The sequence below is a fragment of the Pistacia vera genome, unplaced genomic scaffold, assembly GCF_008641045.1.
Source record: "Pistacia vera cultivar Batoury unplaced genomic scaffold, PisVer_v2 Contig226, whole genome shotgun sequence".
In the NCBI taxonomy this organism is placed as follows: Eukaryota; Viridiplantae; Streptophyta; class Magnoliopsida; order Sapindales; family Anacardiaceae; genus Pistacia; species Pistacia vera.
The window spans coordinates 219,663-243,684 of record NW_022196031.1 but is presented as its reverse complement, the minus strand read 5'-3'; the positions used below and the strand labels follow the sequence as shown (position 1 = coordinate 243,684).

Here is a 24,022-nt window from a genome sequence, read left to right as displayed (position 1 = left end):
ATATATTTCGAACTTAGGTCTGTAAAGCCATATTAAGCTTAGGTTAACGGGACTCAATTTTGAGGTCGGTTCTCAAAATGTAAAATAAAAAAATTTGTAGATTAAAGAGAAAAATATCGTCATATACCAAATCACATCTAATTTAAGATGGTCATATTTATTAGGTTGATACAGGCTAAATTAATTAAACAATACATTTCACGAAATTTCTTAGGGTCATTTGGATCGAAGGCATACAAGATAACAGGGGTAATCTTCATTTATTTTACAAGATTCTTATGTTTGGTTTGCAAGTAATAAAATATTATAGTAATATTTTATTACAAATAATGTTTACTTTTGGTAATGTGGGGAGTAATTTATTACCTAGTTAGGGGATGTTATTAAAACATTACCGAGGTAATTTGATTTTTCTACTCATTTTACCTTTAATTAAAAACAATTTCGGACACAATTACTTTCAAATGTCAATTAAATAACAATTATCCAGCCCTCCTACATTTGAGAAATTAGCTAAAAGACCCAAGTCACAAAAAAAAAAAAAAAAAAAAAAATTTAAAAATTAACAAAATGCCCCCAGCCACCCAAGACCACTGTCAACCGTGACTCACCACCGTCGGTGTTAATCATCGTAATGGTGCACGAACAGCGAGATCTGGCTGGTCATGCACCGGTAAGGCCTTTTCCGGTGATCCATGGTCGAAAACGGTTAGATCTAGCATTTCTATGACCGTTTCATGGCCGTGAAATGATAATGTATCTGGCTGTTTTCTGGTGATCCATGGCCATTTTCGACTTTGCCAGCGCACGAGTAACCATATACAACCAATCATGTGCCATTCCGTCGACTGTTGGCAGTGGTGATGGCTATCTGTCGGCAGTAGCTTGGGGTAGTGAGGGTAATTTTACTACAAATTAAAGTTTTATATGGTTGGGGTGTTTTAGCAAAATTTTAAATGTAGGGGTTAAGAAATTATTCAAAAAATAATAATAAAAAATGCTATTATTATAATATTTAAAAATGAGGGCAATTCAATAATTTATATAATATACACACTCATTTATCCTCATAACCAAACATATTATCTAAATATTCTCAATACTTCAAGTTGATCTTTATTTCAGTTAATATAATATATTGTTATAATAAAATAGTATGTAAAAAGTTTATTTAATTTAATGGAAAAGTAGCCAACATTAGGATTCTAGGGACCAGCAACTATTTCCAGAAATTTCAGGACCATGAAATGTATTAATTAATTGACTTTTTAAAAAAGAGGTTTTTCTTAAGTTTTAAAATTAATCATATTTATTCATGCTTTAACTTAATCTAAAAATATATTCTAAGATTATCAAAAAAGTCACACATTAATAACTAAAATTCTCTCTTTATTTAAACTTTTACTAAACATTATCTTATTTTATTTAAAAATTATCAATTCTTAAATTTGTAAATTATAACAAGAGCATCATATTAAGGTACTTAAACAATAACGTTACGTTCATATGTATCATTTACTAAATTTATTATATGGAAACATAATTCTATATATATATTTAATATATGAAATAATGTTGCAAATTATAAACATAACATCAAAAGTAATTTTGGTAAATAAATTGATTCTATAACACTTCTCTAATATTATAATTAGTTGGGATATTATAATAAATATAATCTTATGCTTAATACATAATAAGACACTATACTTTATATTCTTCAAAATATAATGTAACGTTGGATTATTGTCCTAAATATAATATTATGTGTAATATATAATAAAACATTATGTTTATATTTAATTAATATATAAGTTTACGTTAGAATATTATACTAAATACAATCGTATGCGTAATATACTGTACAATAAAACATTATATTTGTATTATTTAATATAAACAACATAACGTTGGGATATTATAAAAGGTTAATACCTCCCTAAAATTAATGATCATTAATCAAATTTTAGAGAAAAAAAAAAAAAAAAACTAGGGTGGATTAAGTTTTTCCTCAAATATAATAGAGTAATACTAACCTTACAAAGAGGCATACAAAGAGACAAATCTAGCCCTTAAAAAAAGAGAAAAAAAGAGAGAGAAAGAAGCAATCAAGAATTTTAAGAGCTAGATTTGTTTCTTTGTATGTTTCTTTGTAAGGCTAGTATTACTCAATATAATAAAGCCAATAATATAAACATAATGTTTTTTTTTTTTTGTTTTTTATTTTTTTTTTTATTTTTTCACATCACGCATAAGCTTATGTTTTGTGTAACTTTCATAGATATGATTTATGCCGTATATAAAATAATATGGATAATAGGTGATGACATATAATTTGATTTATAATAAGGTATTCAACTTTTGGTTTTATTTGGTACACTTTTTTTTTAATAATATTCTATTATAAATATGATAAGATAAGATTTAATCAAATATGATAAAATTATGAGAATGTGTTGGATAAATTTTTGGAAAATATTTAGTTTATTTTTTAACCTCATATATTTATTAATTTAGCTAAACACTTTCCACAATAAAAGTTTGTAAATTAACAAAAATATCCCACCAACCCAACTGATTGGTGGTAGCCGACTACCACCGTTGGACGGTGGTTGGAAGTTGCTAAAATGTCACACGACCAATTGGATCTAGTAAAAAATGGATAGATCGGTGCACAATCGACCAGATCAGGCTGATCGTACTTTGTTACGGCATCAACAGTCGACGGTGGCAACGATGACGGCTGGTGGCTGGTGGTGGTTGCTGGCGTACGATTGTTGCTTGGATGGGTGGTGGTATTTTTGTTAATTTATAAACTTTTATTGAGAAATGTAATTGTTAAATGTTTTGAATTAAATAGAATAGGATAGTGTTATGAGAATGTGTTTGGTACTTTTTTTAAAACATTTAGATTATTTTTTAACCTCCTATATTTGTTAATTTAGCTAAATACCCCCACAATAAAAAATTTAAAATTTAACAAAAACACTCTATCCACCCAACTGATTGTCGGTAACCGACCACCATGTTGAACGGTGGTCGAAAGTCGTCAGAATGGTGCATGACCGACTGGATCTAGTAAAAAATAGACAGTTCAGTGCATGATTGGTCAGATCCGATCGATCGTGCATCGTTACGATGTCGACAGCCAACGATGGCAGCGACGATGGCTGGCGGTTGGTGGTGGTTGTTGGTGAGCGAGTGTTACTTGGATGGGTGACAGTATTTTTGCTAATTTATAAACTTTTATTGAAAAAGTTAATTGTTAAATGTTTTGAATCGAATAAAATATGATTAAATTTTGAAGAATATTAAAACAAACATATTTTTTATTGTTCAGGATAAGATAGTAGGATAAAATAGGGTTGGGAAAGTTAAACGAAGAAGAGTATATATCTTTAAAATAAAGTTTAATATACAATTGAATAGACCTGTTTTCAGTTATAAACGTGACGTTACCGTGGTAACAATGATCAATTAGGCATAGTTAACAGTAACCATACCGTAATGACAGCCTTTAAAAGGAGTAACGCATACCACTATTCACCATGCTCAAACAGCCATCAGCCATGGCAGTCCTACTTGTCTCTCTCACCGTCTCTCACTAGTCTCTCCTTCCCCCCCCCCCCCCCCGCCCTCTCTCTCTCTCTCCATTCCCTTCTCAATCTCAAATCAGATACTCAAAAATCCGATCTTTTTTCCCAATTTCTTCCCTTTTCCTAGATCTAAAATTTTGCATTTACCCCCGAATTCCACCTTTTCTTTCTCTTTTCACTAGTCTTTTTCCTCACTTTTACGCCTGGATCTTTAAACCTTTTCGCCATGGACGAAACCAACAAGTTTTACAACGTGGGGTTGCTCGTTGTGGCCACCATTGTTGTGGCCAAGCTCATTTCTATGCTCATTATGCCCAGATCCACCAAACGTTTGCCCCCAGTGATAAAGTCTTTGCCTTTGATTGGTGGGCTCGTGCGGTTCTTGAAAGGACCCATTGTGATGCTCCGTGAGGAGTATCCAAAACTGGGGAGTGTCTTTACTGTGAACTTGGTGAATAGAAAGATTACTTTTTTTATTGGCCCTGAAGTGTCAGCTCACTTCTTTAAGGCCTCGGAATCCGACTTGAGTCAGCAGGAAGTTTATCAGTTTAATGTGCCGACTTTTGGCCCTGGAGTTGTGTTTGATGTGGATTATTCTATAAGGCAGGAGCAGTTCAGGTTCTTTACTGAGGCTCTAAGAGTGAACAAGTTGAAGAGTTATGTAGATCAGATGGTTGCAGAAGCTGAGGTATAATTTGTTTGCTTTTGAAGGGGTTGTGTTTTTGTTAATATGTTTCTGGCTGGTTTGTGTTTTGAAGGGTTTCATTGTTGTTAAGTATGTTGTTAGTTAAAGATTTGTGACTATCATATGAGGTAGAAATTGTTGGGTTTTGATGGGATTTTGGTTTTAGTAATATGTTTCTGGTTAGTTTGTGTTTTGAAGGTTTTTTTTATTTTTATTTTTTGTGTGTTAAGTTATTTGTAACTTAAAGATTTGTGATTGTCAGAAGGTATAAATTGTTGATTTTTGATGGGGTCTCGTGTTTTTGGATTGTGTTCTTATTGATATGTTTCTGGTTGGTTTGTGTTTATATTGATAAGTTTCTGGTTGGTTTGTGTCTATATTGATATGTTTCTGGTTGGTTTGTGTTTTTATTGATATGTTTCTGGTTGGTTTATGTTTTGAAGGGGTTTAGTGTTGTCAGGTAAATTGTTGCTTGAAGATTTGTGGCTGTCATATTCAGTAGAAAGTGTTGAGTATTGATGGGATTTTGTTTTGGACTGTGTTTATGGTGTTCTTATTGATATGTTTTTGGTTTATTTGTATGTGTATAAGGAGTTCTTGAAGGATTTTTATGCTGTTATATAGGTTGTTATGTTTTGGTTTGCATCAAGCATATATTTTTTTGATTGATTTGTATGTGTATAGGAAGACCATAAAGGGCTTTCTCATGCTGTAGCTTCAAGATTTTTGACTATTATTTGCAGTTTTTGTTAACTCAAGTTGACCCAGTAATTTAGTATTTAATAGGAAAGTTTGATTAATGTTAATTAAAACTAAGAAAGAGGTTGGCGATATTAGCCTGGGAGTGAATTACTTTCCATTTGCATTGGATGATCTCTTTCAAAATGTGATGAAAATATTTATTCAAAAGGTAATTATATACTAAACTGTTGTGTATTTTGAATGTGACAAATCAAAGTTTTTACTTGTGTTTATTGTGTTTTTTCTATGTTTTTGGTTGACTTGTATGTGTATAGTAAGGCCCTGAAGGGTTTTTTTAGTGTTGTTAGGTTAGTTGTACTTTCAAGACTTCTCACTATTATACACAGCTTTGTTTAACATCAAGTAGACACTTTAGTTTAGAATTTCATTTCAGTGTAAGCCTCCCCAGCTGTCATGGATGAAGTTGCCATGTTAACCAAAACAACAAAAGAGGTTGATACTGTTACCTCGGGAGCAAACTATTTGTCATATGCTTTTGGTGATTTCTTGTAAATTGTGATGAAAATATTTATGCAAGAGGTAATTTCAACTAAAAGGAAAATACTAATTAAATAGATAGTTAGATAATTGCATGGACTTGATTTAGTTGGAATAGTTTTTGCCATAATTTTATATATGTTTTTTTTTTTGGTGGAAATCTGTTTGCATTTTGAATCATTAACCAGTGTCTGTCGTTTTCCACATTCAATTAAGAAAGTGAGTATTAGCTGTCTCAGATGTTTAGCTGTTTCAGATTTTGATTCCTTCTTAGTTAATATAACACTTATATGTCTGAATAGAGACACAGTGCGTTGTTGTGTCCATATGAATCATGTGTCCGCTTTTTAGCTATGCTGAGCATAGATTCGACACTAAGTGGCTTCCCTATTAGTTGTTGATTACCAAGAAGAAGCCTTTTTAGGGTACAGAAAATGCTTACTAAAATGGTGTTGTTTGGCATTTAGATTGCCTCGTTGTGATGGATTTGTTTGTGCAGTGCAGATTACTGCTGTACTTCAGATGTGCAGTGACTTCCAAGTTCTTTTATTTCCTAAATTATTTTGAGTGTACCAACACTTTGTTCTAATTTTTGTCTCTTCATAATGGGATTCGGCAGGATTACTTCTCAAAATGGGGAGACAGCGGTGAGGTGGACCTAAAGTACGAGCTGGAACATCTGATCATCTTGACAGCCAGTAGATGTCTCCTTGGTCGGGAAGTTCGTGATAAGCTTTTTGATGATGTGTCTGCCTTGTTCCATGACCTTGACAACGGAATGCTCCCTATTAGTGTTCTTTTCCCATACCTGCCAATCCCAGCTCACCGCCGCCGTGACCGGGCTCGTAAGAAGCTTGCAGAAATTTTTTCTAGCATCATTTCTTCCCGTAAATGTGCTGGAAAGTCAGAAAACGACATGTTGCAGTGCTTCATCGAATCAAAGTACAAAGATGGCCGCCCAACAACTGATTCTGAGATCTCTGGCTTACTCATTGCCGCACTTTTTGCTGGACAACACACCAGCTCAATCACCTCCACTTGGACAGGGGCTTATCTCCTAAAGAACAAGCAATTCCTGTCTGCTGTGGTTGAGGAACAGAAAAACCTGATGGGAAAGCATGGGAAAAAAATCGATCATGATATCTTATCTGAGATGGACACTCTATACCGATGCATTAAGGAAGCCCTGAGACTCCACCCTCCACTAATCATGCTTCTTCGCAGTTCACACAGTGACTTTAGTGTGACAACCCGAGAGGGGAAAGAGTACGACATACCAAAGGGACACATTGTTGCAACATCACCAGCATTTGCAAACCGACTTCCTCACATTTACAAGAACCCAGACACTTACGATCCTGACAGGTTTTCTCCTGGAAGAGAAGAAGACAAAGTGGCTGGGGCATTCTCCTACATTTCCTTCGGTGGTGGTCGACATGGGTGCCTTGGCGAACCCTTTGCATACCTGCAGATAAAGGCCATATGGAGCCATCTATTGAGGAACTTTGAATTGGAGCTGACATCACCATTCCCTGAGATTGACTGGAATGCAATGGTGGTTGGTGTGAAAGGGAAGGTGATGGTGCGGTACAAGCGGAAGGAACTTTCTGTTTGATTAGCAGGAAAATCTTAGTGGATAAGTTGGCAGGTTTAAAGTTGTTATTGCATGTTCTTTAGGATGTTATAACCCTCTTCACTAAGGTTTTGTTTAACTCATCTGCTACTTGGTACCATTTCTTATGTGTTATTGAAGTTCTTGTCTCTTTGGTATTGGATTCTAGCCTTTGTTTTTGTGCATTTGTGATGGTCATTTAATTTTAGCTTGTAGTAGTGCTTAGGTTTTTCTTCAATTACAACTCCCAAAACTAGGGATTTGGTATTGTTGAAATTTGAAAACCGTTCTATGCAATGAACTATCAATGATCATCAACGCCTAAGGAAAAGAGAATTTATAGGACATCAAATGTACGTACATCTATCTAATCTTTACACAACTTGCTTGGTCGGATGTATAAGAAAAAGTAGTATTTTTGATATCAGATGGATATAATCTTCGATACATTTACTGCATGTGTTTTCGTCTAATTTTTTATATATAAGAAAAGGTAGGATCTTCAAAACATCTATGTATGTGTGTTCTTCTAATCTTAAGATCTATGATATACATGTACATTGAGGTAGCATAATTTGATCATTCGCAAAATAACAAATATTTATTTCAATATATTGAATGTGCATAGATTAATCTAATTCAGAGAAGAATGATATACATGTGGATCATATGTGTTGACATGTGATTTTGACACTAATGAAATATGCACATGGAAATTGTTGTGAGTTTACACGTGAGATGATTATGGTGAGTGTTTGTGATGAAGTGATGATACGTACTTGAAGAAATGTAAATAACAAGTTGACAAGAGAGTTTTTTAAAATGATTCGGATGCTATGAACAAATCTTACATCCACTGTGGTTGGATTAATGACTTTCTCTTTGATTGTTACCGGAACGTACAAAGAGAGTGATTACTCGAGATTATAAGATCAAAGTGTTTTAAGAGAATGACAATCCAATCTCTTTCTAGTAGTGTTTCTTTTCTATTTTTTCTGTAAATCAGTGTGTATCTAAACTCCTCTTTGAGGAGGGGAGCTGTTTATTTATACTCTTTTTCAGCCCAATGTAATGAATATTTTTGCTAAGTTATCCCGATTTGGTGAAAATCTTCCTTTATCTTGATTTGTTGAGATCTTTCATTTTTATCCTTCAATTTAATGAAGTTGAGATAGTTGGCTGTACAAAATATCCCCCTTAGTCGGTTTAAGGTTCAAATAGCTAATATGGTTTTGTTCTTAAGTGCTTGCTGAATCCTAGTTGGTGGAGATGCTTGCGGAGTTTCCATTGGTGGAAATGCTTGCTGAGTTCTTATTGGTGGAGATGATATCAATATATTATCTTGACACAACAATACGTATAATANCCCTCCACTAATCATGCTTCTTCGCAGTTCACACAGTGACTTTAGTGTGACAACCCGAGAGGGGAAAGAGTACGACATACCAAAGGGACACATTGTTGCAACATCACCAGCATTTGCAAACCGACTTCCTCACATTTACAAGAACCCAGACACTTACGATCCTGACAGGTTTTCTCCTGGAAGAGAAGAAGACAAAGTGGCTGGGGCATTCTCCTACATTTCCTTCGGTGGTGGTCGACATGGGTGCCTTGGCGAACCCTTTGCATACCTGCAGATAAAGGCCATATGGAGCCATCTATTGAGGAACTTTGAATTGGAGCTGACATCACCATTCCCTGAGATTGACTGGAATGCAATGGTGGTTGGTGTGAAAGGGAAGGTGATGGTGCGGTACAAGCGGAAGGAACTTTCTGTTTGATTAGCAGGAAAATCTTAGTGGATAAGTTGGCAGGTTTAAAGTTGTTATTGCATGTTCTTTAGGATGTTATAACCCTCTTCACTAAGGTTTTGTTTAACTCATCTGCTACTTGGTACCATTTCTTATGTGTTATTGAAGTTCTTGTCTCTTTGGTATTGGATTCTAGCCTTTGTTTTTGTGCATTTGTGATGGTCATTTAATTTTAGCTTGTAGTAGTGCTTAGGTTTTTCTTCAATTACAACTCCCAAAACTAGGGATTTGGTATTGTTGAAATTTGAAAACCGTTCTATGCAATGAACTATCAATGATCATCAACGCCTAAGGAAAAGAGAATTTATAGGACATCAAATGTACGTACATCTATCTAATCTTTACACAACTTGCTTGGTCGGATGTATAAGAAAAAGTAGTATTTTTGATATCAGATGGATATAATCTTCGATACATTTACTGCATGTGTTTTCGTCTAATTTTTTATATATAAGAAAAGGTAGGATCTTCAAAACATCTATGTATGTGTGTTCTTCTAATCTTAAGATCTATGATATACATGTACATTGAGGTAGCATAATTTGATCATTCGCAAAATAAAAAATATTTATTTCAATATATTGAATGTGTATAGATTAATCTAATTCAGAGAAGAATGATATACATGTGGATCATATGTGTTGACATGTGATTTTGACACTAATGAAATATGCACATGGAAATTGTTGTGAGTTTACACGTGAGATGATTATGGTGAGTGTTTGTGATGAAGTGATGATACGTACTTGAAGAAATGTAAATAACAAGTTGACAAGAGAGTTTTTTAAAATGATTCGGATGCTATGAACAAATCTTACATCCACTGTGGTTGGATTAATGACTTTCTCTTTGATTGTTACCGGAACGTACAAAGAGAGTGATTACTCGAGATTATAAGATCAAAGTGTTTTAAGAGAATGACAATCCAATCTCTTTCTAGTAGTGTTTCTTTTCTATTTTTTCTGTAAATCAGTGTGTATCTAAACTCCTCTTTGAGGAGGGGAGCTGTTTATTTATACTCTTTTTCAGCCCAATGTAATGAATATTTTTGCTAAGTTATCCCGATTTGGTGAAAATCTTCCTTTATCTTGATTTGTTGAGATCTTTCATTTTTATCCTTCAATTTAATGAAGTTGAGATAGTTGGCTGTACAAAATATCCCCCTTAGTCGGTTTAAGGTTCAAATAGCTAATATGGTTTTGTTCTTAAGTGCTTGCTGAATCCTAGTTGGTGGAGATGCTTGCGGAGTTTCCATTGGTGGAAATGCTTGCTGAGTTCTTATTGGTGGAGATGATATCAATATATTATCTTGACACAACAATACGTATAATAAAGGGGTAGAATTTTCAAAACATCTGATACATGTGTATTCGTCTATTCTTGAGATCCATGATATACATGTATACTAATGTAGTATAACTTAGTCTGATACATAAAGAAAAAACAATGTTAGGTACATTTGAATATACGTGGATTCGTCTAATTTTGAGACATAACTTGATTGATTGATTGTACATGTATCTTGACTACAACAATTTTTTGCTTAAGGATTGGGCTTGGAGAAAGTAAGAAGCAAATAGGAAATAATCTCTGATTCTCTATGCTGTGCATCACTAATAATTAAGGGATACCTTTGATACATTATCAACCCATAAATGTTTTGGCATATGGTAACATCATACATGATAGTTATGGCATGATAACATAAAGGATAATAATACATTTATAACCCAACTCACAAACTTTCTCTTACAATCCCGACGTGACAGCTCGCAAATAAGTCCCACTTGTCCAAGTGCGAGTTGTCACATCAGATTTGTAAAAGAAAGTTTTGAAGATTGAGTTGTGAGCCGATCTTTATCCTAATGTAAAATATCCAACTTTGAGTAGGCTTAAAGTTCATTGTTATGATATTTTAATTTATACTGTATACATATACAAAATTCGTTACTCAAAACCATTGTTTTAAAAATCGGACCGCTTCTTGACCCGGTCAAGGGACCGGTTCCCGAGTTGACCGATCCAACCGGTTGGACTGGTCGGTCTAACCGATATATAACAGATACATCTCCAAATAATTAATCAGTCCTTATAAGTTTAAAAACCTACAAATACACTCCTAAAATTTATCCATGAGTCCCTATAAGTTAGAAATAACCTGCAATTTTTACTATTAATTATTTTTTTTCTCTCTCTATTAGAGCTGGTCAAAGACCAGTCCCAAGCAGGCCCGAGCCTAGGCCTGTTTGGGACTGGTCCCAAATGGGACCAGTCGCTCATGGGCCTAGGCATGAGCAATTTTAGGACCCAGACCGATCCTATGGGCCTGAAAATTTTCTTTTTCCCCCCTGATTTTTTTTTATTTTAGGGGCAAAATGAAATTTTGTAAGGGGTAAAATTTATAAATTTTTCAAGACCTGGAAAATTTTTTTTTTGTTAAATTTTGTAAAATTTTATTTTAACGCCTATAATTTATGTTTATTTTAAAATTTATAGGGGGTTTTATGTAATCGTACAAGGGATTTAAACAAATATTTTAAAAAAAATTTGGGCCCAGACCTGGGACCTTGGAGGAGGTCCCAGTAGAGGGACTGAGCCCTCCTCCTTAGGCCTGGTCCTAATGGTACCAGGCCTCCTAGGACCGGGTTTTTGGACCCAGTCCCAAATGCCCACCTCCACTCCCGATCACTTTCATCTTTCTCCTTTTCTTCTCTCTTCCCATCACTTTCATCTTTCTCCTTTTTTCTCTCTCCCCATCAATTTCTTCTGTCCCGTCACTTTCTTCTTTCTTCTATCCCTTACCCCTCTTTCTCCTATAACTTTTTTTTCTCTTCTCTTTCTTCTTCCTTCCTCTTTCTCTTTGTCTCCTCTTTTATTTCTTCTAATCCTCTTCCTTCCTCTATTCTTCTTCGTCTCCTCTTCTCTTTCTTCTAATCTTCTTTCTTCCTCTATTCTTCTTGCTTACTCTTTCTCTTCATCTCCTCTTCTCTTTCATCTTCCTTCCCCTCCCCTTACTTCTTCTTCTTTGCACGGTAGATTTTAGAGTAAATGAAGAAGAATAGAAGAAGAAAATGGAAGATAAAATTTGGTCTTTGGAGATGAGAATGGTATTGAAATGAAATGGAGAATGCTTGCTGGCTCAATGAAATGGAGAATGAAACGGTGCGACAAATCTGGTTTAGGAATTAAGGATCAAATTAACCCTAAAATAGTGAACCGGTTTAAGCTTCGAACTAGTCGAATCGATGGTTTTGTACTGTTCCACCAGTCTGTTACCGGTTCAAAGCGGGTTGTATGTTATTTCCGGTTTTTATGTTAACTCAAACCAGAGTTAAGGCTAAGTCTCGATTGGACCGACTGGTTCGGTCTGGGTTTTAAAACAGAGCTCAAAACGTGATAATATTAATTACCATATATATATTAGATTTATCTATAGAACATTATTTCCGTCGAATGGATAAATACAACAGTGTTAAGCATGTCCTAGACAATATTTTTAAACCCGACCTAGGCCTTGACTCGGTCAAGGCATCGGTCCTCTTGTTGAGCAGTCTGACCGGTTGGTCATACCGGTAATGCCAACATATCTATCAAGTTTGAAATCTAGCAAACACACCCCTAAGAAATTGCATGTTAGTCCCTACATGTTTGAAATCCAACAAACACACCCATGTGATATGGCCAGGAAACCCTAGCCGTTGCAACTGCAATCCATCCCAGATCAGCCCCAATCTTTTTTCGGTCGTTTCGATGCCCACTTGCTTTTTCCAACCCTCCAGACACCGCCTAAACATTTTCCATACTCCATTTCCATCGATTTCCAGTTGATCAACATCGCTCGCACAACCCCACCTTGTAGTCGTCAATGCCAACACCACCTTTAGCTTCCTCTTCACCTCGTCCCTTCATAATTTCGAACATCGACCTCCTCGACCCACCTACAATAACTATCAGCCATCAATTCTCTGACTTGATGGTTGAACCATCGGTTCAACATTGTTATGCTGGCTCAACCACAGGTCAATCCGGGCTAATGATTGAAACCGGGTTTAGGGTGTCAAGGACCAAAGAAGAGGCTGGTCGACGATTGGAGTGATTGAATCAATCTATCTAGTTCAAATTTTAAAACATTGGTTCTAAATAATTTATTACTCACTTTTTTTTCTTCTAATTATTTAGAATTTAATATAAAATAATTACAAATCTAATTAAAATCATATGTGACTTTACAGACCAATATTGTATCGGTGCATTGGAACCATATATTATACACGAAATAGTTTTATAAGTACATCTATAGCTTCATAAAAATCACATAATATCAAACACGGGATCTGAATCAAAGTTTTATTGTATAGTATTTATAAAATAATGTTATATACTATTATATAAAATAATGCTTATGCATTATATTATAGTGATAATTAATTTAAATTAAACCTGGGCCCAAAGGCCCGCGTTTTAGCATCCCTAAATCTACACTCAAAAGATTTAGCAGAATAGCCTGAAACACAAATGTTTTTGAGAGTGGAAAAAATGTATTAACATAACATAAAACTAAAATGCAAGCTGAGCTTTTAGGATACAGTGAATGATAGCAGTAAGTTGAAGAACAGATACATCAAAATTTTGACAAAAGGCAGGTTGTTTAAATTTTCGTATTCTGGCAGTCGAAAACGCCACATATTATGATGATATTTCATCTCTAAAATTGATCGAAAATTATGATGAAACAGTGCTACTTTTCTAAAATGAAGATGTTTCAAAAATGGCTCCCTTGGTTTGTAATCATCTTCCAGCTATCTGAATTTTGTAAGGAGAATCAACTGATGAAAAATTATGCAATTTCTTTTTTGGTATGAAAGCGAATGAAGAAAAACTAACCTTGATTTTTCAGATAGTGCCAATGAAGCATGCGGAAGTAAACAAACTATTTGTTTGGTATGATTTTGAGCAGCTCGATATCAAACAGCAGAGTCTTGTCTATCAGCCCTTGGTTCCTCAGCACAAAATCCAAAGCTCGTTGGCCCTGTAGAACAAGATATCGTTAACCCTCGCATAAAGAGAAGCAATATTATACAAGATATCAAAACGCTTGATTATTACTGAAAATGTAGTTGGTCTTGGGCCACTTTTGTTGTAGTCATTCTCAGGATATCCCAGTTCTGGGGGCACTATGATCCTGCATCACTGTGAAGTAAAATGTGAAATTTGCACAGGATGTGTATGCACAGAAATGCAGAATAGTAATAATTCTCTTCTACTTCCTCATCAAGGTCAAAAATTAAAACTAGTAAAACACCTGTGTAACAACCTCAGGAAGTTCAGTAGTTACCAGAAGAACATCAATGCAGTAAAAAAGTAAATTAGTTGATAAAGCTAGGATTAACTAGAACCTATGATAACATCAAAATGCATGGGTCTAGCATCTCGCCTTTTTTAGGATAAAAAAGCTGAGTGCACACGAACATAGCAAAACTAAAGGTAAGACACACTTAAATTTTACATGATCTGCTTGAAAGTATGTGAATGTGTATATGCTTGCATGTTGACCGTTTCCAATTTATAATTGATTGAAATTTTTCATCTAATTTAACAAAGACTATATGTTTCAGAGAAACATTTGCCGCACCTTCTAACGCCACCAAGAGCCATGCCTGAAACTGCTTCCTCAAAAGCCGGAATTACCTGAAATTCAAGAAACAGGCAGCACCATTAGCAGCTGCTGTTCCAACCACCAAGTATCATGCCACTAAGAAAACAAGTAGAACATATAATAAATTTATAGGACTATATTGTTGGTGATATTCATCTAAAACCCCAACCTCTGTGGTTGACTATGCACTTGACTTAATATGTGAAACCTCATAGAAGCATGAATGTGTAGCAGGAAGAAAGACTTCAAAAGCACTTAAAACTAGAACAAACAAAAGACATAAAGAGTATAATCTCCACTCCATCATATCAGAGTACAACATTAACAATCTTTAGCCTTTGGAAAGGGAAATAATTTCACCTCTTGAGATCCAAGCCTAAATTTGAAAAAGTCCTTGTCATCTCCCTACAAATTGCAAACCACGGAAGATTTTATTTTTATCAAGTATTGTAGAGTAAGATCTAGCAGAAGAATGACAAGCTTTCATACCACAAAGGAGCCACCCTTAGTTTTGTTTCGAGCTTCAAATATGCGGCCATAGTATCCTATGGTGTAACCATCCCAATCAACCTAAAACACATTCATAGTTCGCAAACTGATTGCATAGCTCCAACTTGGAATAAGACAAAGCACCCATAAAGAAACTATTATCATTTTTAAAGATATTCAGATTCTGAAGCATAAATTGTTCGGTTTTTCAACCAGAAATAATCAAAGCTAACAAATTTACAACTGGATTGTTGTAGAGCCAACTTTATAATGTTTGGCTAATTTTAAAGATACTTCCAGGAACAGGTAAAGCCATTCATAGAAACATTATGATATCTCCTTACCACAACTGTCTCTCCCATCTTTGGTGTAGGTCCACTTCCTAGTCGCAAGTCCTGCATTCTTTTTAGTTTGAAATTAACCAAGTAATTAAACCATAATGCTTGTACATATAAACATGTATGGAGGGTGTTGGATGAAGTCTTCAATGGGTAACCTTATATTGAAGACCTGAGTCTGTTTCTGTATAGTCAGGATACCGCATCTTCGTCTTGCCATAATCCTTCCCCCTAAGTGCTGGCACTGCATGTATCAAATGGAGTACTAAAAGTAAGTCCTTGCAGCTATTGTATGTCATATGCCAATTTACAGAATCTATAATACAGATAGATAAGAATGCAGTATAAGAACCAAGAAAATTGCTGAAGTTACCATTAAATCAACCCAGTTATTGGATGATGTGTAGAAACTTTATTTTAGAGGACATGAATGAACAATCATAGTACTAACACTTGCTCATTATAAGAAAGGTGATGGTATACTAAAAGATAGATAAGGTAGTACTGCTATCATCTCATAACACCTGCTTAACTTATTCTGACAATTTATTACTACTGAAGGGGAACAAATTCAAACCATATATAATATTCCTTCAATTAAAGAAAGTACAAGTGCTACTTTAAATCGCCAGAAAATTTTCGCACACATTATTAATCATCACAGAACACAGAATAAATTCAAACCATATATATATTCCTTCATTACAGACAAGTACACGTGCTACTTTTCAACAGAAACAGACCAAGGGCGCACACAATAATTATCATCCACAGAACCCACAGAATGAATTGGAATTAATAACGGGATAAAAGATCGTTACTAATCAGTATTCAGCCGCAAGCATCTCTCCATTCATTGGTAATTGCACAAGGCTCCATCTATTACGCCCAATGGACGATATCAGCACTTGTCTTCGGGGGTTCATGTCTCGTATCGTACTTGGGTATTACTTTCACCTACACAGCAAAATCCAATATTTCATCAAGAACTCAAATATAGTCCCATTAAGTTTTATAGCAAAATCACAAGATATCCTAACCAAAATGATTGTGCTAGGTTTAAACCCTCACAATAACATTTTTTATTTTTTATGAAATAGTAAACCACGAGTTTGTGTTATTGACCAAAATAACTTCAGTCTTGTACAAATAGGGCCGCAAGACAGAAAGGCCAAAAACGACAACGAAACTACCCACATCAGTATGCTAATCTCTTGGGTCGCATCAAGTAAGAATATCTCCTCAATTTACTCTTAGGCAAAATGTGTCGTAAAGAAAGCAAAAGAAACAATAATGCTATTTAATATCCGCCTTCACAGTCGCGCTTTAGATGACTAAACTTCGGGACGCCTAAATGCCATACGTACTCAGTTGGGTCAAAAACCTACTCCCCAAAAACTTGGCTTGTATGGAAGCATGTGCAGGCTTGTTGATTTACAAACCTTAAAGCCCCATGGCCATAGTCTTGCTTGTTGATGCCGGACTTGGTTCGGTTGATGTGAGTCTTTTTTTTTTTTTTTTTTTTTTTTTTTGTTTTAATGAAATACCAACCTACAACCGTTTGATTATTCCAACTAACTTAAATTCATTCTAACCAAATATGCCGCATAAAAGATTCCAAAAACCACACGAGCAACCCCCTCACTGGTCAAATTTTCTTGGTTGCCGTCACTAAGATATCTAATCAATTTAAGTCTAATCCAAAATGTCGCTAGAACCTGAAAAAGATCTACAAATGCACTCCATATCAGTGTTTAAAGTTGCCTTTCGATGAAATACAGCTTCGTTATGCCTATTTGACAATATCTACTCTGTTGGATCAAGACCCTGAGTCAACTCAAAACATCGGCTTATAGGAAGACTTGCCAGTGCTTGTAAGCCCTATAGCCAAGTCTTCGCTTGGTGATGCGGAACTTACACGGGTTGTTACACGTTCCATGAATCACCTTGTTTGATCAATCATCAACTTAACTTAATTAACTTAAGTTTGAGCCATAACTTTCTTACAGAAAGCTAAAAGCCCAATTTAACTACCCACATGAACATTAAAATACAAAGCAATAAATTTGTGAAGCAAATAAGATTGGATGGGAAATCACGCTAACCCCACGAAGCAGAACAGCAAACTCTATGTGGGTTCTGGAGGACTGAGCTCTGCTCCATTTTCTGGAACATTAAACACCAGAGTATTCTCAATTGAATTCGAAAGTATCACTTTGAAATAATAACCAATAAAAAAACATAAAGTAAACTACTGGCGTACCGTAAATGAGGTTTGTGAGGATGTAGAACTACGGAGATCCAGAGCTGAATGGAGCATTGAAAGAGAGAGAGAGAGTGTCTCGCGGTCAAGATACTTCCTCCGCTTTTGGTCTAAACCCTCTCCCCCCCCCCAAACTTTTTATTTTTTGTTTGAGAGACACCTTATGAATGGGGGGGACGGAAAAAGGACGAGTGAAAAGTACCACAACTGTCTCTCCCTCTTGGGGGTAGGTCCACTTCCTAGTCGCAAGTCCCTGCATTCTTTTTAGTTTGAAATTAACCAGTAATAAACCATAATGCTTGTACATTAAACATGTATGGGGGGTGTTGGATGAAGTCTTCAATGGGTAACCTTATATGAAGACCTGAGTCGTTTTCTTGTATAGTCTGGATACCGCATCTTCGTCTTGCCATAATCCTTCCCCCTAAGTGCGTCACTGCATGTATCAATGGAGTACTAAAAGTAGTCCTTGCAGCTATTGTATGTCATATGCCAATTTACAGAATCCTATAATACAGATAGATAAGAATGCAGTATAGAACCAAGAAAATTGCTGAAGTTACCATTAAATCAACCCAGTTATTGGATGATGTGTAGAAACTTTATTTTAGAGACATGAATGACCCATCATAGTACTACCACTTGCTCATTATAAGAAAGGTGATGGTATACTAAAAGATAGATAGGTAGTTACTGCTATCATCTCTAACACCTGCTTAACTTTCTGACAATTTATTACTACCTGAAGGGGAACATTCAAACCATATATAAATTCCTTCAATTAAAAAAGTACAAGTGCTACTTTAAATAACAAAAAATGGCGCACACATGAATTAATCATCACAGAACACAGAATAAATTCAAACCATATATAATATTCCTTCAATTAAGAAATACACGTCTACTTTAAAACAGACAGAAAAATGGCCACACATGAATTAATCATCACAGAACACACAGAATATTGGAATTAATAAAGGGATAAAGATCGTTACTATCAAATTCAGCCGCAGCAGCTACTCCATTCATTGGAGAATTGCACAAGGCTCCAGCTAGTACTCCAATGGACGATATCAGCACTGTCTTCGGTCAATGTCTCGTATAGTACTTGTGGGATTACTTTCACCTACAACAGAAAAATCCAATATTTCATCAAGAACTCAAATATGTCCCTTAGTATTTAAGCAAAATCACAAGATATCCTAGACCTAAACTGATTGTGATAGGTTTAACAATCCACTAACATTTTTTATTTTTTATGAAATAGTAACCAACAAGTTTGTGTATTCTGACCAAAATTAAATCAGTCTTGAACCAAATATGCAGCAAGAAAAAAAGCCAAAAACCTACACCAAACTACCCACATCAGTTATCTAATCTCTTGGGTCGCAGCAAGTAAAATATCTCCTCAATTTACGTCTTAGGCCAAAATGTGGCGTAAAGAAGAAAAGACCACACTAAATGCTATTTATACCGCATTCAAAGTCGGCTTTAGTAATAACTTCGGGGACGCCTAAAGGGACAATATCTACTCAGTTGGTCAAAACCTAACTCACCCAAAACTTGGCTTGTATGGGAAGCATGTGCAGTGCTGTTGAATTTAAAACACTTAAAGCCCATTGCCCAAGTCTAGCTTGTTGATGCAGGCCTTGGTTCGGTTGTGTGAGGTCTTTTTTTTTTTTTTTTTTTTTTTTTTTTTTTTTAAGAATAACCAAACCTACAAGTTTTATTATTCCAACTAAACATTAAATTCAGTCTTAAACCAAATATGCAGCATAAAGAATTCCAAAAAACCACAACGAAAGCAACCCACATCACATTCAAATTTCTTGGGTTGCCGCTACTAAGAGTATCTAATCATATTTAGTCTTAAGCCAAATGTGGCATAAAGAAGCTGAAAGAGCCTAACAATGCATCCATATCAGTGTTTAAAGTTGCCTTTTCGATGAATACAGCTTCGTGTATCCTAATTGACAATATCTACTCTGTTGGATCAAGACCCTGAGTCACACTCAAAAAATCGGCTTATAGGAAGCGTGCCAGTGCTTGTAAGCCCTATAGCCAAGTCTTAGCTTGGTTGGCGGACTTAAACGGGTTGTTACACAGTTCCATAGAAATCACCTTGTTTAATACAATCATCAACTATAACACTAATAACTTAAGTTTGACCTAAACGTGTCTACAGAAAGCTAAAAAGGCCCCAATTTAAACTACCCACTGAACATTAAAAGACAAAGTAATAAATTTGAAGCAAATAATATTGATGTGATCAGCTAACCCCACGAACAGAACAGCAGAATCTATGTGGGTTCTGGAGGACTGATCTCGCTCCATTTCTGGAACTTAACACACAGAGTATTCTCAATGTGAATTCGATAGTAAGCACTTTGAAAAAATAAACAAATAAAAAAACATAGAACGCCTGCGTACCGGAAATGAAGTTGGAGGACGGAAAAGAAGGGATCCAAGAGCTGAAATGGAAGCCATTGAAAGGAGAGAGAGGAGTGTCTCGCGGAAGATAACGGCCTCAGCTTTTGGTAGCCCTCTTCACTTTTTATTTTTTTGTTTGAGAAGGAAACCTTATGAAACTAATTATTATAATTATTAATTATTAATTTTCTTTTAATTTACATGTGAAAGTATTAAATAAGACATGATTGAATGACCGCTTTTATAAGTTTGTTACAGGAATTGGAAGCTAATGAGATTCCCATATTAGACTTAATTTAACAAAATAAGCTGAGTAAATTAACCTAAGTTGTAATTAAATTTTTAAGAGTAAGTGGTTCAGATAAATATAGGAATAATAAGAACTGTAGAGGAAAAGGATAAACTCATATTCAATAATGCTAGAGTTTTTTGATAGGTTTAATATTTCAAAGATTTTTAACAATTTTCGAAATCTTAAGAGCTTGAGACTTAATAAAAGAAACCTTATTTGTATTCAACTGAAAAAGAAAATGTTTGTCATCATATACAACCAGTTCATATTATTCATATATAATATGTTTAACCAAGAAATATAACTCTCTCTAGCATGTATAATTACAATTTGCATTAGAATATACAATACAAGCTCAAAATGAGAATAACAAATCTTTTACACTTAGGGGACGTTTGGTTGGAGGTTATGTGAGATTATTGGGGTTAAGTCATCTTATATTACTTGATTATCATGTTTGGTTGTCAAATAATATAAGATTCTGATAATCTTCAAATACCAATAGTGGTTACTATTGGTAATATTAGAGGTAATCTGATTACCTCTATTTTCTTAAGTATTGTAAGATTACTTGGGTAATCTTTTTTTTGTTATAATTATATCCCTTATTAATAAAATTTTAGGATAGTAATGCCCTTATTTTTAAATTTATTTACATGAATCTTACTTTTACAATTTCACCCTAATTAATTAACTTTTTAGACAAAATTACCCTTAAAATCAAAACAAATTTCAGTTAACCAAGCCACCACCCCCACCCACCTGCTGCCGCTAGCCAAACCACCATCGGCCGCCGTGGGAAATCGCCGAAAGTCACCTGGAGTTGTCGTGAGCAGCCCACCATAACCGGAAGGCCCCGATATGGCCGTTTTTGGCCATATTGATGGCCGAAACTGATGGGTTTGGTCGTTAACGACCAAACTTAACGACCAAACTCTTGGCCTTTAGTTGCCAGATATGGGCGAGATTTGACCGTTAACAACCAGATCTGCTCCCGATATGGCCTTTTTGGCCATCAATATAGCTAAAAACGGCCATATCGAGGCCTCTCGGACACGATGGGTTGCTCACGGTGACTTTTGGCAGTGGTTTGCGGTGGTGGAAGACAGCGGTAGGGTGGTGGGGGTGAGTTTATTATAAATTAAAGTTTTGTATAAGCAGAGTGTTTTAGCTAAATTTGAAATATTGGGGGTTAAAAAATTAATAATAAAAATAATATTATATTAATATTTAAAAAAGGGGCAATTTAGTAATTTAAATAACATACTCACCAATTTATTCCTCCTAACCAAACATATTAATATAACATACCTACCAATTTATTCTAACTAACCAAATACATTTTCTTAAAGATTCCTAGTAATCTTCAAGATAATATAAGATTCCAGTAATCCAACATTCCATGAACCAAATGCACCCATAGGTGCTAACTAAATAATATTCCATATAATTAATAATTTCTTCAATCTTATTAATTAGTCTTTCGTATATAATGCATGAGATATTATATTTAAATATTTTGCCTCTCTTCAATGATGGTTAAATTTAAAACAAACTATTAAAACATAAATAGCATAATTTATCTTCATGTGAAAATTGAAATATTAGAGGCAACTAATACGGAAAAAGAAATNTACATCAAAACCCTAACCCAAAATAGGTTAGTTCATGTCTAAATCAATAAAACAATTAAAAGAAGTGAAAAATTCCAAGTTCAACATCATGGACACAAGAGAAAAGGAAACGAATCTCCCCAATTGACGAATCCACTGGTTTCACCTCGAATCTTTGCACTTTGTTTAATCCAAAATCACTCAAAAATAAATCTAAGAAAATGTAAAAACTGTTGTTTATCTCTCCACGAACGCCCTAAACAAAAAGACTAAGTATTTTTTTTTATACCTCGCCCAAAATCCTAAAACTTAGCCTAAAAACGAAACTGTGTGTTTTACAAAAACTGGAAAATGCAGACTTCGCCGCGGCGAAGAAGGAATCTCGCCATGGCGATAAAGGAGCTGAATCTGGTGCGTGACTGGCCCATTTCGCCATGGCGAAGAACAACCTTCGCCGCGGCGAAGCTTCCTGAAGAATTCTAAAATTACAGAATTGCCCTCCGCTTGCTTCTGAGTCTAGAAACTCCAAATCTGTCTTTATTTGCTCAAAATGTCCATTTTAACCTGAAACACAAAATGTAAGGAATTAAGTACCAATTTAGGCAAAAATAAACTAAGAAGTATCTAAAATCCGGCCTAAAAGCTTAAATAAACTAGTATAATCCTCGGATTATCACCGTTCACTAGCCTTTCTTTTTGTGCCTAGTGGGGGTGCTCGACTCTGCAAACCTCTATCTTTGTAGCCATTTTCTGATTGCCTCACTCATTCGAAATTCACCCAACCACCTCCATTGGACCCCCCATTCTGCCCTCTTCTAAACCTTTCCCCACATCAGCTTCCCTCACTTATCGTTCGCTGTCCACCAGCCTTTCTTTTACGCCTAGTGGGGTAGTGGGTGGGTGGGGCTTTTCGTCGAGCACTTGGTGTGCGTCTAGGGGAGAAAGCTGCTTGAATGAGTTAGGAATGACAAAAACTCTACAAATTTACACTAAAAAATTACAATCAATCTAAACTTCTCAAAACTACACACAATCAATTATCAATATTTCCCCAAATCTCCAAAATCTACCAATCAAAGCAACTCCACAATCAAACAAACCAAACTTCTCCAAACTTGTAGAGGGGACGGCGAAGGAGGTGATTGTGGGAGAATTTGTGGGAAGAGGGTGAGGTTTTGGTGGTAGATGGAAATGGGTGCTATGGGTGGTGTTTGGGAAGTTCGCTGGCTCCAAGAAACGGCCAAATCGGCTTGAAAATCTAGGAGTTAAAAAATAAATTTTAATTTATTTTTTAAGGGTAATTTGGTAATAGGAGTATCTATACTGTTATCTAATCCAAAAATCATAAACGGTGTTAATTTAAGGGTAGTAATCTGGAATTTATGAAACCAAGGGTGGGAACCTTGAATTTAGCTAACTTTGTGTAGGAACATGTCATTTACTCCATAGAGAATAATTTATTTGTTAATGTTAATAAATGAGTCTTTTTCTTCATTATTTGTGTAGTGCTAGAATTTAGCAAGGGCAAATTGGTCCCATCACATTCGGGGAATCTTCCAAGTATATCCGTAAATTAATATATATTCCCAAATAATTATAATAATTTTATTTTAATGGGATATATCATATTAAAGGGGTAAAGATCAAGGTAAAGTTGCTGATTACATATATCTTAGACTCTATAAAAAAAATAGAGATATCCTAGCATCTCATTACCTTATTAAGCTAATCTTCTACTGTATGAAAACTCTTACTCTAAGAAGGAAACTCCATCCAAGGCAATCTTGTCATGACTGTATAAGGAGCATCTTGCAATAGGTTTGTTAATTTTAAACTAGAAATATATACTTGTTGTTGGCATCTCCTATACTCTATTGACTTGACTGTTAGAGTGCCAACGTCGACAAACTCGTCGGCACACCCACGACCTCTGTTGTTCTGAATCATAGGGTTATCACGACTCCACATCAAATGTTAATTCCCAGAGTCCATGTA

The 24,022-nt window shown here is 35.1% G+C and overlaps 2 protein-coding genes across 3 annotated transcripts; one reads left to right on the top strand and one right to left on the bottom strand.

Annotated features, from left to right (window-relative positions):
- The first annotated feature begins 3,622 nt into the window (after window positions 1–3,622).
- LOC116130907 (sterol 14-demethylase) lies at window positions 3,623–9,098 on the top strand. 2 transcript variants are annotated; one of them, XM_031416595.1, is made up of 3 exons: window positions 3,623–4,284; window positions 6,140–6,744; window positions 8,526–9,098. In XM_031416595.1, the coding sequence occupies exons 1-3, from the start codon at window positions 3,823–3,825 to the stop codon at window positions 8,914–8,916; spliced, it is 1,458 nt and encodes a 485-aa protein (XP_031272455.1). In that variant the 5' UTR covers window positions 3,623–3,822; the 3' UTR covers window positions 8,917–9,098. The 2 variants fall into 2 exon arrangements, with proteins under 2 accessions (XP_031272455.1, XP_031272454.1); XM_031416594.1 differs by lacking the exon at window positions 8,526–9,098 and having other exon boundaries at window positions 6,140–7,317.
- Window positions 9,099–13,504: 4,406 nt separating this feature from the next.
- Window positions 13,505–20,179, bottom strand: LOC116130909 (peptidyl-prolyl cis-trans isomerase FKBP19, chloroplastic-like). Its single transcript, XM_031416597.1, has 10 exons — window positions 20,123–20,179; window positions 18,688–18,775; window positions 15,588–15,673; window positions 15,436–15,486; window positions 15,092–15,172; window positions 14,963–15,007; window positions 14,579–14,634; window positions 14,053–14,128; window positions 13,831–13,975; window positions 13,505–13,749 (listed from the first exon to the last, which is right to left on the bottom strand). The coding sequence occupies exons 1-9, from the start codon at window positions 20,177–20,179 to the stop codon at window positions 13,877–13,879; spliced, it is 639 nt and encodes a 212-aa protein (XP_031272457.1). The 3' UTR covers window positions 13,505–13,749; window positions 13,831–13,876.
- Window positions 20,180–24,022: the final 3,843 nt, after the last annotated feature.